The following is a 14,853-nucleotide window of genomic DNA, read 5'->3' on the forward strand; positions in this document are numbered from 1 at the left end:
AGCGAGGGTCAAAGCTGGGGAGGCCATTCCTGGGACAAGGTGACACTCATTGACCGAAGCAGGCAGGCAAAGAGCAGTCTTCCTCTACCCCATTCTCTGTGGTGCATTTGCACCCAGGACACTGAGGCATCTGCTCACATTTCACCTACCCGCAACCCGAGACAAATACAATCTAGAAATGACACAAACGGCTAACTAAGGACTTTATTTCAAACAAAAATTAAAAATAAAAAGTTGAGAGCGCTTTCCCTGGGTGGGGGAAGGGATCAGGCCAAGGAACTCCCTGTGACTAGGTGGATCTCCTCGTCCACTGGAGGAGCGGTGATCCTTCCCTTCCCCTCCCCTGGGATGGGGAACCTCTGCAAGTGCAGGACCCTGTGCCAGAGCCCACCTGACAAGGGGAACTTGGCCTGGGCCAGTAGCTGGGAGGGGACAGAGTTGGGCAGCAGCATGGCCAAAGGCCAACCATAGGATCAAGCCTCTGGACCGAGAACCTACTCCTGCCCCCCTCCCTCCACTCCCGGGACCTAGAACAGAGTCGGATGGCCTGCAGAAAGAACCTCATGGACACCAGCCAGAAGAAAGGCCCCAGTGCCCCTCATGTCTATCTCTGTTCTCTGGAGGGCAGCGAATCCTGCAGTCTGTCAGGTGGTGACACTGCCACCACTGGGGGCAGGGGAGCCCCTGCAAGTCTGGGCCCTGCCGCTGGCTCTCCCACCCCCCCCTGCAAGCTCTACAGTTATCACATGATCCTCTGTATTTCTTGCCTTCCATTTCCCATGGGTGGGGTTTCCTGGTTTGGGTTTTCTCAGACAAGGGCCCTCCCAGAGAAGGTCCGCTGAATCCCCCACCACTCCGGGGCCTGAGAAGGAGAGTGTCACATGATGCCATTGGTGAGGTACTGGAAGCCGTCATAGAGTTTGGTGGTGATAGACCGCATGCTGCCATCTACCATCTGCTCCACCAGCAGCTGGAGCTGCTCCTCAGTCATGCTCATGTGGAACCGCTCTTTGAGGTTGCGGATGGTGCTGGAGCCATGGAAGCAAGGAAGCTGAGAACCTGGGGGAAGCGGTGAGGGCGCATGGGGTCACGGGGTGGAAAGTGGAGTGGGGAGGGGCAGTGGTAACAGCCACAGCAAGTGATACAGAGGGAGCCATGGCTATCTGAAGTGCCCCCTTCCCTCCCACATCAGAGTGCTCCCTGACCGTGGATCCAGTTCTGCCTGGGAAGAGAAGGGGGAATTGGGGGGGGGGGGGGGGCTGTCTTGAGCCCATCTTCATCCCACACTCCTAAGCCCCTCTAGGTGAGGGTGTGTGGGGAGCCAGCACCACATGGACCCTGGTGAGTGTGGAGGGAGCAGAGGCTCAGGACCCAGAGGGAAGGCTGCGAAGAGGGGCTGGGGAATGGGCCCTGAGCTGGGCACTTATCTGGTTGCAGGCCTCTGCCTATGCTACGTCTGACACTCACAGATGACCTGGGCCACCGTCATCACGGGGCCAGACAGGGATGCTCCCGAGCAACAGCGACAACCTGTGGGGTGGGGACGGGGATGGGGAGGAGGAGGAGACTGGCAGCTCAGCCCAAGTGTGCATGGCAGTCTTGAGGAGGGGGATGGAGACTAGGGCCCAGAAGAGCTGGGAGAAGAGAGATCCTGGACAAGAGACTCTAGGTGGCAAGGCAGTGAGGAAATGGCTCAGTAAGAGTAGATCAAGGTGAGCGGAGAGGAAATACTTTCAGCTCATGGGGAGGAGTGGGTGTTGGGGCAGAGAAAGGGGCCTGGGGACAGGGTAGTCAGTGGTCAAGGGCCAACAGGGAAGGAAATGGTGACCAGAAACACCAAGGTTGGCAAGAACAGAGCCAGAGGGACAGAAGGGAACAAAAATTTAGGAGGACAAGGGATGGGAAGACAGGGAGGGACCTGGAAGCAGGAGATGGGGCTGTTCTCTCCCAGAGGGTGGCTAAGGGGTAGTTTCTGCAGTCTGGGCTCCCGCCCCACCCCCCGCCCCCATCCCTGGGACCCAGAGCTTGGTTAGGAGTTAGGAAGAATGTCCCAAAGGACAAACTGGCAGCAGAGCTGAAAACCTGGGACACCCCACCCCCAGTCTTGAAGTGGAATCCGCTTCTTGGAAGTTCCATGCCCCGGGGCTCCAACATAAGTGGAAAACCTGAAACACTATGGGCGCAGCCCTGTCCCCAGACACCTGACCTCTTCTCAGCCCACCTTGCTGCATGATCTCCACGATCTGCACCACTTTATCCATGTGCTTCCGAGCAGCAATCAGCCCCTGCAGCATCAGCATCTTGTAGTAGTTGAACATGTCGCCATCCAGGCCCCCCATCACCTGCGAAGGGAGACTTGTGTGTGCACAGGGGCTCACAAGCCAGCCAGGACTTCCTCCATCAGGACAAACATGCCGAACTCTCTGACTTCCCCACTCTCTTATCAGCCAGGAAGCCTCCTGGGACAGCTAGCCCTGCCCTGGCTCCCTGCTATTTCTATTCTGTTTGTCCCTAATTTGGGGGGAGCCCACAGCTCCCTCTTCCATGACAGAGAAAGAACACAGCAAGGCACCGCTCCTTCCTGACTCACGTCCACAAACTCTGTGGTCAGCTTAAAGGCTGACGTCTCAAAGCCCAGGTTTCGGGGTGAGCTGGACAGGATGAAGCCAAAGTCGATGTGGATGATGTGGCCTTCTGCATCCAGAAGGATGTTTCCATTGTGTCTGAGGAGGGGGCAGAGGAGAGAAAGAGGCAGTGGTAAGTCTGACTGAGGCGGGAGCCTCAAGCTGCAACGCCCTGACCACGTGATACCAGGTTAGGGGAGCCTCCTGACAAATTTGTTGCTGCCTACAACTCTGGGCCCCACCTCTTAGAACCTAGAACTAATCAGTGGAAAGAAGGGAATCAGAGAAGTAAACTAAGTATCTGGGGTCTGAAACTGCCATCATTAGGATTTTTTTTTTGAAATTGCAATTAACAACTTAGAACAGCTTAAGAATATCCCCATTTTCTAAAAGTCATGCTTCTAGCACCCAAAGCGATCCCCTCTGAATAGAGAACCTGGAAGGAAACAAGAAAAGGTCTCTGTAGCTCCAGCCCATTGTCTCAGAGGCCTAGCCCTGGCATCAGTGGGAGACCTCTAGTCAGAACCTACTTACCTGTGTTACTGGTAATTCCTGTCAGCCCGCTGCAGAGCAGAGCCCCTCTAGAAGAGTGGGCGGAGTGGGGTTTAAGTGAATAGTGTGGGGCCTCCGAGGACTAGGCTTTAACCATATGGTAAGATCCCTTATGTAAAATATCTCAGGAGGCAATTACTAGGGGCCTGCTGCAGGAAGAAGACTTAGAGGGAGATAATTCCCAGGTCTTTGTGATTCCCACATGAATGGCCAGCAGAACGAGGAACAATTAACATGCTAAGCATGTGAGCCTGGCCCATTCAGCATAACCGACTCCCCCTCCGAGCCCCCACCCCCTACTCCATGTCAATAGAGGCTTTGTTAGGCTAAGAGCTCTGGGTCTGGAGCCACCTTCTCTAGGTTTGGCCTGACTGGCCACAATAGGGGGACAGAGGGAGAAGCAGCCCTATCTCAGTCCTTCTCCCGTGGGGAAAGGATTACAAATTTACCAACACAGGCACCATCTGGGGAGCAAGAAAGGTTCTAGATGTCCTCATCCAACCTCTCGTTTCACAGGTGAGGAAACGGAGGCTCCTCGGTGCACAAGGTCTCAAAGCTACGGAGGGGCAGCTTCTCTCTGAGCTGCTGGAGTTAGCTCCTGGCTGCAAAGCCGTTCGGGGCTTGTTCTGAAGCAGGTAAGGAGACCTTGCACCTGACTCCAGTCTGGGGCCTGTCATTCACTGTTGCCACTTCTTTCCAGTGGCTGATTTCATTCACAGCTACACTACATCCATTCTTTTTTTGAGTTCTTATAAAAGGTTTATCCAGCTGCCTGCCCCCTCTGCCTCTTTAAAGGGATGGACTCTAATCTTCCAAACATACTAGTTTTCTACAGGAGAGCCCAGAGGCATGACTAGCACCTGCCTCCCTGCCCTCCATTTACTCAATCTGGGGCTCAGCTCTAGGCTCTCTGGGCCCTGGGTTCAAAATCATACCTCTTCCGGGACAGTCTAAAGCTTGCAACCAAATTTCCCATCAGCCTGCACATGCAGAGCCTCTGCAAGCTCCCCGACCCTTATTTCCCTCACAAGGAAAAGCCTGCCTGAAAGGGTTTTTGTCTGGTTTTAATAGAAGAATGGCAGGCACTTAATAAATGTTAGATTTCTGATAAGCAGCCCTGTTAGATCTTCATGTGCTGTCATGTCACGAGAACCCCAGGAGCACCAGCCACTGCATCTTTGCCTTCTCAGGAGGCTGCCCTCTGCCCAGTGAGAGGTTTAACTCACAGGAGCATTCACGGTGCTGACCCTGAGTCACTGAAGACCGTCTAGGAAAGCAAGACCCTAGGCGGTGTAATTATCTCTGTCCAACATGCTTGCCTATATGTGAAGCTGGACCTCACAAAGGTCAGTGTGATAGTGGGAGAAATGACAGCTCTGGGCAAAACAAGAGATACTTAAAAGTTTTGAAATTCAAATGTTGGAACAAGAGAGAGAGTTCAGGGCTGGGAGTTGCAACTGTAGAGCCACCATGTTCCTCATACCCACCTTCTCTTTCTCTTTCTACCACTACCCTCAGGCCGGACCTCGGTACCTCTTGCTTTGTTGAAGACCTGGTTATGTCCAACCTCACCCTCAGCGCCCTGAGGGGGGTCACTACACACAACCTGGATCTTGTCACTCCTCTGCCTGCAAAATAAAGCCCCTTGACCTCATAATGAAGGCTCTTCTGCCCTGACCTCAGCCCACCTATGATGCCACTGCCTACTACTCTGCCAGGCAGTGGGGCCCAAGCTCCCAGTACACAGTGTTGTCCCCGTGCCTCAAGTATCCTTCCCCCACAGCTTTCCCTGTCCTCATTCTCCTTTGTCCCTGACGACCCTGCTCCTTTCACAAGTCCTTTACTTCTCTGCCCCTGTACTCCCTGTTTAATGGCACACAAATGTGCTTTCATTCCACTTTTACATCTAGGCAACAGGAGGTGAAGAGTAAGTGAGAACACTCACGAAGGAACAAGGTTAGGATAAGGAGTTCACCCACCTGTCCTTCACCTGCAGTAGGTAGCAGACCAAGCAATAGCCAGCACAACTCTGTACGAAATTGCGCTGGGCACTGAGGAATGCCTCAGTGGTGTAACTGCCATGCTCCTGCAGGAAGTAATCAAGCAAGGAGAGCTGTGACTGCTTCTTCACCTGGTGAATGGATACAGCATTGACCACTGGTTCAATCATGCCACTGTCAGCAGAAATCACAAGGATCTTGTATGGCTTGATCCACAGGGGCACTCGCTCCTGTTCCCAAATGGACTGTGAGGAGACACAGATGCATGCCACTGTCATCTTTCCAAACTAGGGGAAGGGGCTAAAATCCCCTCTGTCCCCAGCCTTGGATGGTTCCCATCCTTGTGGCCTTGGATTCTAGGCCATCAAGTGAGTAAAACCCATTGATCTCACTGAGGACCAGGGAGTTGTGAAAGTCCAGGGCTCAACAGGATACTGGGAGGTATGGAAGAAAAGGCACTAAGTAGGGCAGCCCCGATGGCGCAGCGGTTTGGCGCCGCCTGCAGCCCAGGGCGTGATCCTGGAGACCCTGGATTAAGTCCCACGTCAGGCTCTCTGCATGGAGCCTGCTTCTCCCTCTGCCTGTGTCTCTGCCGCTCGCTCGCTCTCTCTCTGTGTGTCTCTATGAATAAATATATAAAATCTAAAAAAAAAAAAAAAAAAGGCACTAAATAGAAAGCCCCAAAAGGCAGGGAGAACAGGAAACCACAGACACCTCACAAGCATAGAGAATGTGGGCCATTAATCCAAATTCAAATAATAGGGAGAAGACAGGAAAGGATTTAGGTCCAGAGAAAGCCTCTTAAGAAAATGACAATATTTACAGAAAGAAGAGGATTAACAGGTGAAGTTGCTTGCAGGCGACCAATCCAAAGGTTCAAGGAATCCACATCTCAGCACACTGTAAACCAACTGCCGGGACTAAAGGACAAATCCAGTCCCCCAAATTGAGAACATAGCAGGTGCATGTCACTAAAGGGCCACGAGGGGTCGCTGTGGAGCTAGCTGTTCCAGTGGCTGTACTTCCTGGGGAAGGAGCACCAGCTTTCATTGGACTGGGCAGGAAGCTGGTCTCCAGCAGAGTTCCCTGTGGAACACGCTGCTTAACAATCTGTGTGCTCACCTCAGCTGGGCTGAGTTCCCTTTCTTCCTTCCTCCCTCTTACCTGCAGTTGCTTCAACACCTGGAAGGCCAGGAGCTCCTGCCGAAGGTCATCCCCACACTTGACAATAACTGACAGAAGGCGCCAATTGGGGAGGTGGCCATAGGGGGAGCCTTCTCTGATCCGCCTGTGAACAAAGAAGCAAAAGGTGTCATAGGACTAATGCCAGAAGGCTTCTGCTCAAAGTCCAAACCAAACTCCCCACAGGGCAAGGACTCAGACGCATGGGACGCTGACAGCTTGGGAGAGGCTGGAGGACAACATATGCCACAGTGAGTACCTGTGGTCGCCTCTAAGCTTTGGGAGGTGCCTAGGGACCACCCCTTCCCAACTCACCTTACTTTCTCCTGCCAGGGCTCTTTTAGAGCAACTGCAGAAGGGTCTTCCGGGTCTCGTCTGAAGGCTGTGGGGGTGTGAGCCAGCTGCTCGGAGAGCCGCCGTCTAGCAGGAAGAAACTATATCATTTGCTTGGAGGAGTTACCCCAGAGCCTCATGTCCCTGTCTAAGCTGGCATTTCCTGCACTCTTTCCTTGATTCTGGGCACACAGAGATAGAAACCTGGGCTGAGAGTTTTGCTAACCTGGTGGTTTGTAATCATGTTGCAATGCAGGTTACTAGGCCCTCCCCATTCCTCCATCCTCGACCGACCCAGACTCTGATTCAGATCAGGTGTGGCTCTGGCATCTGCATTTCCAAGAAGCTCTCCTCCCTCTCCCTTAATTCGGACAGTTGTAGTCCTCAGACCTGCTCCAAGAAATGTTGCTCTAATTCCTTCCTCTGGTGCTTTCATCCCTTTGGAGTCCTCTTAAAACGTAACTTCCTTCTGTGGGAGCCCAGTAATTTCTCCACCTGTACCTTCACTGCCTCAAGTTTGGTGGCCTCAGGACAAGGACAGAGTAAGGAGAGAAAAGAAGGAAAGAGGCTGACAGACAGGAAGGGGACAGAGATAGGCAGTGCCTGAGAGGGATGAGGAACTCAGGGCAGGGTGGTCTGGCCATACCGGATGTCCCCTGCTGCTATGAACACAGGCTCCTTGCTCTCCTGGCTGGTGATGCTGTCCACAGAGAACTGGGAGATGTTGTCACAGCTGTTGGTGTGCACTTCAGGGAGCTGGGAGAGCAGAGGCCACAGGTCAGAAGTGCCAAACACGGGCCTCACTTCTGTCATCTGCTCCTCCAGTAACTCTGTGTGCTTGCTGCCTCTGCATCATGATCATTCCCCACTTCTGGACTCTGCTCCAGAAAGCGTGCCCTACTTGCACACCATCCTCACCACTTGGACCCCAAACACCTGGGCACTTACACAGCCCTTACAGCAATGCTTCTTTAAGTATGAACTACAAAAAAAAAAAAAAAAAAAAAAAAAAAGTATGAACTACCTCCTCAGAATCACCTGGAATGCTGCTAAAATTCAGATTGCTATATCCCACCATCCGTCTGAAGTAGAATTACCGGGAACGAGATCTGGAAGCCTGAATTTTTAACAAGTTTTCCCCAGAAGACCCCCCAGTGTACTCAAGTTTGCGCACCACCACCATGACTGCCACAGAAAGCTGGACTTGTGGCCTTCCACTAGGAGTTCTCCATGGCTACAGCTGCATTCTCCCATAGGGTCCAGGACACAGTTTCTCCCAAGTAGGCCCTCTGACCATTTCTTCAATCTCAGCCATTCAGTCTTATCTCCCCATTTCTCTCAAATACAAAACATTCTACCAGATCCCAAGGCCCAGAGCAAGGCCCTTCCCTTCTCCTTCCTCCCGAGCAGATCACTTCTCAGCTCCACTTGGCACTTACTGCACACGGCCTTGTTGTATATCCTATGAACAGATTTCCATTAAACGTCTGTGTCCGATCTCCCTAACTGGACTGTAAGCTCCAGGACAGAGCATCTGTCTTTACAAAGTCAAATCTGGTTGTGTCACAGTCCTACATAAAATGAGGCTCTGGCTTTTCACAACTCCAGCACAGAATCCAAGTTTCTTTCCACAATTGACAGGATCCTTCCTACAATCTGGCTCACGCCAACCTCTCCAGCCTCCCTTTCACTTCTCACCCACACCGCACATCACAGACACACACAATGCCCCTCAGTTACTCAAATGGGCCAAGCTGTCCCGTCTTCCAGTCTCTGCACATTTGCTACTCCCTCTGCCAGGAATGTTCTGTCCAGCAAATTCCTACCCATCTTTGGGCCCCCACTGACATATTTCTTCCTCAGGAAATCACTTGGTGTGTGCCCAGGCCTGAGTCTGGAATAAGTTCCACCCCCTCAGGTGCCACCATAATGCCTCGCTCTCTGTAGCACAACCTGGATCTCACATATTACAGCTACCTCCTGACTGGTCTTGTTCTTTCTCTTTTTAGGTCATAAACTCCTTGTGGGCAGGAGCCATCTTGTTTGCTAGCCCACAGCATTCTAGGCTGGCACAAAGAAGGCCCTACATAAATATTTCTTGAATGAATGAATGTATGACTCATTCTCTACTTTCTTACGACAACTTTATAGAGATGTTCAATAGATATTTTAAGTTTCCCTTACTCCCTTAGGCTTAGAAATTCACCCTTTTATTTAACCTAAATTCTTTCTGCAGGAAAAAGAACTCCACCTGAATATTGCAGACTAGCACTGTTCAGAACTTTCCCCCTCATCCCCATTAGTACCTATCTCACTCGTGTGGGCACTTGTGTCAGCCTGCCTCAGGGTGTGTTGCCTTGTCTCAAATACAATAAAAGCTCCCAGAGAATGGATACTGGGCCCCAGTACCACCTCCTGGGAACTCCCTCACCTCCACCTGCAGCTCGCCTATGTCATCCACTGACCAGGCCTCATCATCGTTGTCATAGTTGGGCACGGTGCTAAAGCTGCCTGCCCGCTGCTCGTGGGTGATACCGCATTCGGGCAGGTTCTCCACGGACCGTGTGCTCCGAATTCGGTTCTCAGGTATCCGGGCAGGGACATTGGTGGTGTCGAAGTTTTCACATTCAAGGACTTCCACATAGATCAGGTAGGGAGCCTGGAGGGGTAGTGTGTGAAAACAGTAGTTGCAACTTATCTCCACCACTGTCCCCCAATCTCAACTCTGCTAACCCAGTCCTTCCAGCTGCCCACTCCTAGCTCTAACCCCCTCACCTGTCAGTCCCTTGACACTATGAATGTCACATTCAGGGTAAGAACTTGTCCTGTGAACATGCATTTCAAGAATTTGGGTGAGAGAATGCACAGGTGTTGAAAATGGTTCGGCTGAGGGGTGCCTGGGTGGTTCAACTGGTTAAGCGTCTGCCTTGGGCTCAGGTCGTGATCCCGGCGTCTGGGGACCAAGCCCAACATGAGGCTCCCTGCTCAGCGGAGAGCCTGAGTCTCCCTCTCCTACCTGCTTGTGCTCTCTCTGTCTCTCTGTCTCTGTCTCTCTCAAATAAATAAAATCTTTAAAAAACAGTTTCAGCTGAGCTTCAATATGTACAGATGATGTACTTGGGCAAAACTATCAATTACTACCTTTGAAAGGCCTAAAAGCCTACCTGGGGCTTGTCCTAAAGACAGACAAGAGACTGGGGAAAAGCCAGCAACTGTTCTAATAAGCAGGGTTCTAATCCTCAGTGCTTCTTCTGAAGAAGAATCTGAACCATTAGTACTCATTCCAATCAACAGACAAGTTCAGCTAATTTTCTCCAACATGAGTCGGGCATTCTTGTCTCCTATGATTGGAATACGTCTTAGAAATGAGGATTTTTCGGGACATTTAGGTGGCTCAGTGGTTGAGCATCTGCCTTTGGCTCAGGCATGATCCTAGAGTTCTGGGATCGAGTCCCACATCGGGCTCCCTAAAGGGAGCCTGTTTCTCCCTCTGCCTATGTCTCTGCCTCTGTGTGTGTCTCATGAATAAATAAATAAAATCTTAAAAAAAAAAAAAAAAAAAGAAATGAGGATTTTTCTATTCCATGTCACTTTACTTGGAAAGCCTAAGAGTTATGGGAGGGCTAGGGAAGAGCTACCAAAGGGGTGGAAAGAAAACTGGAGAGCAACTCTCTCATGAGACATGGGAAGGAAGAATCAAGCTGAAAAGATTAGGCCTCTTTGGTCCAGAAAAACAAGAGCCAAGAAGGGAGACAAGAGGGCCCTCAGAATCATAACAGCACTGAGGTAAAGTCAAGATTGACACATGCACATGAGTCATGGAGTCCAGGATGTTGGTGGGGCATCCCTGGAAGTATACACAAACCTGGACAACCATGGGAGAAGAGATATGAGGGGTAGGATCTGGGCCAGAGCCTACCTACCTTGTCCTTGGAGTTGAGGACAACAGCCTGGGTGTGGGGCACACGGACCACGTGGTGGTCAAAACCAGCAGTGGGCAGCCAGACTCGGGCAGGGAGCTTATGGTTGAGCAGGGAGAGCTCTGAGATCAGCCGCTGTGTTTTTTGCTCCTTGGTGGGGAGTGTGGCCAGCCGCTTGCCAATCGCCATCAGGGACTTGATGAATTCTCGTTCAGGCGCCAGTCTGACGGGCTACAGGGAGTTGTAGTAAAGTAAAAGACGGTGAAGAAACCATAGAAAAAAGTAGACCACCCACTTAGTCACTCCTGGCCATGAAGACCAGGGATCCCAATGTCTGGAGAACCCTAGGGAAGGAGCTACCCTTTGGCACTGGTAGGGAGTCTCATCACTCTACCCCTGACAACTTCAGCTGGGAATAGGTAGAAAAGCCAGCATACCCCTCCACAGGCTGATTCTTCAGGGTTAAGGGGGTATGAATCTGGTGTCACTGGGAGGCACCCCTCTTCTCTTGGACCTGAGTTCCTTACAAACTGTCTCAAGGCTTTAAGATGGATGGGGGCACAAGATCCAGAGAGAAGAGATGGTTATATTGGACATGTCATGCTTCACCTATCTCCAGGTCCTTGGGCTGAGTCTCTGCTGAGGGGCTCTGTAAGAGCCCCATGAAGCTAGGGAGGGGTGCCCTGAGTCACTATCTCTTCTTTCAAAGAAGGATTTATTTCATTCAAATGACTTTTGTTACCTTTCATAGCATCCCCGTCCACCCACAATGTCTTAAAAGGGGTCAGTGCACATGCAGGGGATGTGAAGGGGGTGAGCAGACTTTGCATTAATGAAGGAACAATCAAAGTGGACAGAAAAAGCAGATGGAAGGAGGCAGGTACGGGGAAGTGAGTAGAAAAAGCAATAGCTCCTTTTGGCCCTTGACACAGGCCCTGCAGGTATGTCTCTTTCAGTGATCCTTCCTTGGGTTCTCTTCCCCTACGTCTCAGGGACTAGGCTTCCCTAATAGCTCTCTGATGTGAACTTGGCTCCTCAGGCTGGGCACTTCACAATGCCCAGAAAGGACAAAGTCCGTCTGGGGAGTGAGGTGAGGGTGGGGGAAAAGAGGGACACAAAGAAGGGCTCTTTTCCCAGCCTAAGTCTTTCTACCATAAGGGATACTTTATCAAAGGTAGCCACTCAGCATCCCTATCCCAGCTCCCCTCAGCTAGATAAGAACAGTATTTCCTCCTCTTAGAAAAAGCAGTATTCCACTGAACAGACCTTTCTCTCCCTCTGTGGGTCCTGCTTAGTTTCCTGAGAACTGAGAATTTCTACCCCCCACTCCCTCACACTGCAAAAAAAAAAAAGAGCTACTTTTGAAAGCTGGGTAGTACCAGGTCCATCTCTGCATGTGCAAAAAACCAGGGTTTAAAGGAACAGCCTGTGTCTCAGCCTCTCAAACTACTGGGGGCTGTCTCAGGGCCCCACATAATAATCAAACAGGGTGTCAGAACCAACCAGGAATGCTCTGGGAGACAGGGTTAAAAAGAGACAAAGACAGGAAGATAGTAGAACTTGGGCTTCTGTGGTCCCTGGAAATATCCCAGGGGCCTCATAGAGAAAACAAAAGAAAGGAAGAGGAAATTTGGAAACACTCCTTCATTCATCCTGATCCCCCAATCCATCCACTCAGGTGGCAAATGGTCACTGACCCTCCACCCCAACCAATTCATAGTCATTTCAGATCAGAAAAGGTAGAATTCCTTCCCATCCTCAAATCAGCATCAGGTTGGGCCCCTATGTTTCTTAGGCATGTTGGAGATGTGACCCCAGGCCTCAAGAGAGGCTCTGCCAACAGGGGAGGAGATAGGAATCATGATTGAAAGGGGATCAGCACAGAATGGAGAAAACTGACTGGGAAGACAAATCAAAAAGAAAATGTAAAAAAATCATCCAAAACTCCCAGAGGGTCCAGCATTTCCTCTCACGTCTCTGCCCAACAACAAGGTCTGAGAGACCCTGAGGGACCAGAGGGTCAGGGGTTAGTCCAGAGGGAACAAGAAAGGAGAATGTGGATTAAGGAACCTCCTGGGCAGTGAGCTGGGAAAGGGAAGAACTCACACCTGGAAGAAAGGTGGTTGAAGCTAAAAAAGGAAACCAGCTGTGGGGAGGTAAAACTTTCCTTCAGGCCAAATCCTGTTTCCTTTTGGAGTCTGCTCCTCCAGCACAGGGCCTAGCATTTAGAACTGAATAAATATTTGATGATCTGATGGCAGAAGCCATGAGGAAAGGGTTGTGGTGGGAAGAAACAGGATCATGGGGGTTTCTGCCAAGCAATTCTTGGTTCCAATCCAGGGTAAATTCTACCTCTCTCCCAGCTGTTTGCTCTAGAGACCCAGGAACTGGTGGCTGAGTCGCACTGCATCCCAGCTACGTCTGGGAGAAGGACGGACTGAGCCTGGGCTCCAGGCATTGGTGACAAAGGGTGGGAGACTCTTCCAGACTGGGGAGGTCTGGGAGGAAGGGGCTGATCTCCCAGGAAGAAAAGACACCTTTTAACTCCAGCCTTGGCCTGGGGACTCAGAAGACCTGGGGACGGAGAGGAAATGCGGCCACCGAGGGGGGGAGGGGAGCCTGCCACCCAGTCCCAGCCTGGCCCCACTTACGGAACTGAATGAATTATCAATACTCTCGGTGCTGGAGGAGAGCTCCTGGGAAAGGGCCAGAGGGCAAGGGGAGTAGGAGGGGCAGGGAGGGAGGGGAGAGAGACAAAGGCAAAGAATTTAGCTCCACCTTGGATCATAACTGCTTCTCTTGTGTATCTCTACCTGGCTGCTTTATTGAGAGAAAGTCAACCCAGAAACACCATTTGCCCAAATTCGTGACAACTGTGGGAGACTCTGGAGGGCTGGCTCAGATCTTGAGGTCAGAAGGGTTGAAGAGACAGTGGCCCTTGGCTTTTCCCCTTTTCTCCCTGCCTGCACTGAGCTCTCCCTCTAGGACAAACCCTACAGCTGGGAGCTGCAGGGCAGCTAAGCTGCCTGCTTTCTCTTCACCCACTCACAGGCTCCCAACCAAATCCTTCTCCGTGGAAATCACCACAAAGGGACTGAATTTAACAAGCTGCATGGTCCCCATACAGGAAAGCTTGTATTCCTCCAGCTTCTTAGGAATGTCAGGGAGTAAGCAGAAGAGCTAAACTCTTAGTGCCAGCGGTGTCTCCTTTCCCATCAGCTTCATTATCATCCTGGGAAGGCCAGTCCCAACCTTGAACCATGTGACAGGGACACCCCCAGAGCCATGAGCATGACACCTCTGGGGCTAGATGCTGCTGGGGGAAAGGATGGATAACTTTCATACCTACCAAACCTCTGCAAGCTGCCTGTCCGGCTATTTCATGCCACACTCAGTAAATTATAATTTTCGGACTTAAGTTGGGGAGCTGGTCCTAGTTGCATCCACCTGAGAAAGCTGAGCAGGCAAGCAGCAGCTGTCTAGGTCCCAGCCTAGGAGATTTATCTAAATCTGCCCCCCGTGCCTGTGTCTTACTTATGTCCGTGAGCACAACAGGGGAAAGGGCTGGTGGTAAAAGTCGCCTTCAGCAGCTCTACTGCAGCTTGTGCACGGGCCCATCCTGGGTTCTGTCCACCAAGGCCTCCCAGGGAGAAGGGGTAATATGTGTGCATAAATCTGCAGGAGGGCAGGGGCCTGGACCAAGGAGACAAAGTACTGGGAGCTCCCAGGGCAGGAGGCAGTGGTCACCGAGCTTCTACTTTGCAATCATCATTTCAAGCATCTGCTTGATTCCATTTCATGGTTTACATTCTGTTCTAACTGGAGTCCTATGGTCAGGTCATTCCTTGAAGAATCTGAGGAGACGGGCAATTTGAGGGAGAAGGCAAGCCAAATATTCTCCCAAGGCAACTACTCCTCTGCTTTGGGTAGAGGTGGGAGGGAGAATTGAGGCATGAGGATGCCACAGCCTATTCTTAGTGGTTCAATTTCTTTCCATGAGCTGGTTGTGGAAGGAAGAGCAGGGAGGATACTAGCTCCATGAGCAATGCTCCAGCTGATTCTTCCACAGACAGGTCCTCTCTGACTCATTAACAGCCTTGGGGGAAGGGAGGAATATCATGACCTGCTCCTCTCTCCTACTCTAGCCTTGAGTCACTCACACTGAGTCAGCTCCAAGAGAAAAGCTGAGGCCAAGAAGCTGACATCACACCCCATCAGGCTGGAAGGCTCACTGGGGCTTCT

General features: G+C 51.4%; 1 protein-coding gene and 1 long non-coding RNA gene across 6 annotated transcripts in view; one reads left to right on the plus strand and one right to left on the minus strand.

Annotated features, from left to right (window-relative positions):
* Positions 1-184: 184 nt before the first annotated feature.
* The window catches only part of PI4KB (phosphatidylinositol 4-kinase beta), a 26,502-nt gene continuing 11,833 nt past the window's right edge, over positions 185-14,853 (minus strand). For 2 of the 5 annotated variants that reach the window (XM_038562232.1, XM_038562233.1), the window contains exons 3-13: positions 13,263-13,307; positions 10,615-10,842; positions 9,123-9,350; positions 7,338-7,447; positions 6,674-6,778; positions 6,341-6,464; positions 5,156-5,421; positions 2,591-2,723; positions 2,222-2,342; positions 1,468-1,530; positions 185-1,059 (exon numbers count right to left, since the gene is read on the minus strand). In XM_038562232.1, the coding sequence (XP_038418160.1) occupies positions 878-1,059; positions 1,468-1,530; positions 2,222-2,342; positions 2,591-2,723; positions 5,156-5,421; positions 6,341-6,464; positions 6,674-6,778; positions 7,338-7,447; positions 9,123-9,350; positions 10,615-10,842; positions 13,263-13,307 (1,605 nt within the window). In that variant the 3' untranslated portion in view covers positions 185-877. The remainder of the gene's footprint in view (positions 1,060-1,467; positions 1,531-2,221; positions 2,343-2,590; positions 2,724-5,155; positions 5,422-6,340; positions 6,465-6,673; positions 6,779-7,337; positions 7,448-9,122; positions 9,351-10,614; positions 10,843-13,262; positions 13,308-14,853) is intronic. The other 3 variants (XM_038562230.1, XM_038562231.1, XM_038562234.1) reach the window with 3 other exon arrangements.
* On the plus strand, positions 4,440-10,198 carry LOC119863994. Its single transcript, XR_005372774.1, has 3 exons — positions 4,440-5,544; positions 6,002-6,609; positions 8,701-10,198. It is a non-coding gene; the product is annotated as an uncharacterized LOC119863994 (long non-coding RNA).

Source organism: Canis lupus, chromosome 17 (genome assembly GCF_011100685.1).
Source record: "Canis lupus familiaris isolate Mischka breed German Shepherd chromosome 17, alternate assembly UU_Cfam_GSD_1.0, whole genome shotgun sequence".
Classification (NCBI taxonomy): Eukaryota; Metazoa; Chordata; class Mammalia; order Carnivora; family Canidae; genus Canis; species Canis lupus.